The 3,074-nt window shown below is 42.8% G+C and overlaps 1 protein-coding gene across 1 annotated transcript in view; it reads right to left on the reverse strand.

The window, feature by feature from the left end:
- Window positions 1-2,839, reverse strand: part of LOC110091851 (uncharacterized mitochondrial protein AtMg00810-like) — a 7,893-nt gene extending 5,054 nt beyond the window's left edge. The window contains exon 1 of the mRNA XM_020816103.1: window positions 2,644-2,839. Within this exon, the coding sequence (XP_020671762.1) occupies window positions 2,644-2,839 (196 nt within the window). The remainder of the gene's footprint in view (window positions 1-2,643) is intronic.
- Window positions 2,840-3,074: the final 235 nt, after the last annotated feature.

Consider the following 3,074-nt stretch of genomic DNA (forward strand, 5'->3'; position numbering starts at 1 on the left):
GAAAATACGGACGAAATTCGTTAACAAAAACAAAATCCGGACATAAAAGTCGTTCAAATTGCACCGTTCTGAAAATTGAGAAAGGCGGAATGTGTCATACCTTGCGTACAACACTTTCTCGAACAATCTCGTCAAACGAAAACGGCCCGGCGTCGCCCGAAAATCAACTTTTCCAATTTAGCCCTCGACTTTCTCTATCCTCAGCTGAATTTTGAGATATTTTATGATTTTCTCTCTCTTCAAATGACTAATTTCAGCTTTAAAATACACAGATCGGCCCGGCCGATCGCACGATCATCCTGGACGATCTGAACAAAACTGAATCGGCCTGGGACGATTTCTCATGATGATAATTAATTTCCAGGACGATTTGCTCTCTGACTTTTGCCATACACTGATCGTCCCAGGACGATCCCAGATCGGCCTGGACGATCCATACAGGAAATTTTCCTATAACTTCTGGACAGAAAATTGAAATAGAATTGCACTGATCGTTCTGGGACGATCCAGATCGGCCCGGACGATCCTGGAGCAGATTTTGATGTTACAAGTTGGTTGGCGCATGTAAATGTCGTCAGATAAATCTCCGTGCAAAAAAGCATTTGAGACATCTAGTTGAAGTGTTTTCGAGTTCCGATTGAGAGCAATCGTTAGAAGAATGCAAATGGCCGTCATTTTGGCGACCGGACTAAAGGTTTCATTGTAGTTAATCCCGAGCTTTTGATCGTATCCCAAAGCAACCATATGATCTTTATGGCAGTCTATCTGTCTGTTCGGATGAAGTTTTGTTTTAAAGGTCCATTTGCACCCTAGGATAGGTGTTTTAGGAGGTGATGGAACAAGAGTCCAAGTTCCTTGTTTCTGAAGAGCTTGAATTTCAGCAACCATAGCTTGCTGCTAGTGATCAAACTTAACTGCTTGATTATATGTTATTGGTGTGGAGGAAGAGGGGATGTGACTGACAAGAGATAGAATTCTTTTAGGCTTGGAGATTCCAAACTTTAGACGAGTTTGCATATGGTGAGAAGGACAGGATTGAGGTGGTGGGGAGAGTTCGATCGGGAAAGCAGGTACTTGAGTTGAAGATGAACCTATGGTTTCATCATGCGTTCCAGAGGTAGTATTGGGATGAGACATGTTGTTTGGATGATGAAAGGGAGTAGTTGGTGTTGTCCTGGTAGCTGAAGTCGGGACAAGTAGAAGTGGTGAAGTGGATTTTGAATTTGTGGTCTGAATTGAAGTAGACGTGGGATTGTGTTCTTGATAAAGAAATTTGCGTTCATAAAAAATGACATGACGGGAAATGTAAGTCTTGTTGGTAGAGAGGTCGTAACACTTGTAGCCTTTGCGAACGGAGGAGTATCCTATGAAAATGCATTCCCTTGACCACGGAGATAGTTTGTAGTCAGCATACGGTTGTAGCCAAAGGAAGCATAAACAGCCGAAAGTGCGGAGGTGGTTATATTTTGGGAATTGGCGATGTAGACATTGGTAAGGTGTTTGGAGTTGAATGGATGTGGAGGGAAGTCGGTTGATTAAGTAGTTTGTGGTAGAGAGAGCTTCTGCCCAAAACTTGCTAAGCAGGGTGGAGGCATGAAGAAGGGTGCGGATGATGTTGAGCAGATGTCTGTGTTTTCATTCTGATAAGCCGTTCTGTTCGGGGGTGTGCGGGCAGCTAAGTTGACGACGAATTCCATGTTCTTTCAAGAAAGAATTGAATTTTGTGCTTGTGTATTCACCGCCACCATCGAAACGAAAAATTTTAGGTGTGGTATGGAATTGAGTCTTTATAATTTGACAAAGTGATTTAAATTTTGAAAAAGTTTCTTGCTTGGTATGCATTAGATAAAGCCAGGTAAATCTAGTATAATCATCTACAAAAACCACATAGTATCAAAAACTTGCCAGAGAAGGGATAGAAGCGAGTCCCCACACATCGGAGTGAATAAGATCGAATGGTAAAGAAGAAACATATTCGTTTTTATTAAATGGCATTTTCTGGCTCTTTGCCAGGTTACAGGATTTGCACAAGAATGAATGAGAATTGTGTTGGACATCTGATATGTGTTTAGCTAAAGTAGAAAATAGACGATGGTGCGGATGGCCTAATCTGGCATGCCAAAGTTGAGTCGTGGGGAGAGTTGCATGATGAGCCATGTGAGGAGTGTCCGTGGAAGTCCGAATGTGGTATAGGTAGTTACGAAGACTTCCACGAAGAAGATGATGATGTTCCTGAGTGTCCTTAAGTTCGAAATCATTAGCGTCAAAACTTATAGAAATTGGATTGTCAGCAGTTAATTTTGAGACAGATAGGAGATTATGAGCTATGGTAGGAACATGAAGTCATTTGTTTAAATGAAGCTTATGAGGGGTGTCGGGTAGAGGAAGAAGGCCCTAACCAGTGTGCTGAATAGGAAGAGTTGATCCATTTGCGATCAAGACGCTGTCGGGGCCGTGGTATGGGTTGAGGTACTGAATGTTGTTAACGTCCGGAGTTAGGTGGGTTGAAGCGCCAGTGTCAAGGATCCATTCTTGAGAATCGACGGGGTTGGGCTGAGCAAGAAGTGCTGACTGCGATCTAGGATTTGTGGGTGCATATTTGAGGTTGCACCTATGCCAACAGTTGATGGCAATGTGACCTACCTTGCCACAAATTTGGCATGTGGGTCGAGTAGAATTTGTAGAAAATTGTGTTCCCGGAGTTGCTTCTTGCGGAGGCTGGCCAGTAGAGGAATTCTTGTTCTTGAAAAAAAAAATTCTGAATCCTTCCACGATTTGAATTGTAATTGGAGGTGTTAAGAGCAGTTGCGCCGGAGCTGGTCATGGATTCTTTGGCCATTTCTTGGTTAAGATTAATTTCCTCACTGCATAGGAGAGAGTAGAGCGTGTCTAGATTGATAGGAAGGAGGGATGTGCGTATGGCCATTTTGAATGGATTTTAGGAGGGCGGTAGGCCATTTAAGATGTGAAGGATGATGTCCTCTGCGTCAACCTTGGAGCCGGAAGCGGCAATGTTGTCGACGATAGATTTAATTTGCGTAAGGTATTGTTGCATGGTAAGATTTTTTATTTGA

The sequence above is a fragment of the Dendrobium catenatum genome, unplaced genomic scaffold, assembly GCF_001605985.2.
Source record: "Dendrobium catenatum unplaced genomic scaffold, ASM160598v2 fragScaff_scaffold_611, whole genome shotgun sequence".
In the NCBI taxonomy this organism is placed as follows: Eukaryota; Viridiplantae; Streptophyta; class Magnoliopsida; order Asparagales; family Orchidaceae; genus Dendrobium; species Dendrobium catenatum.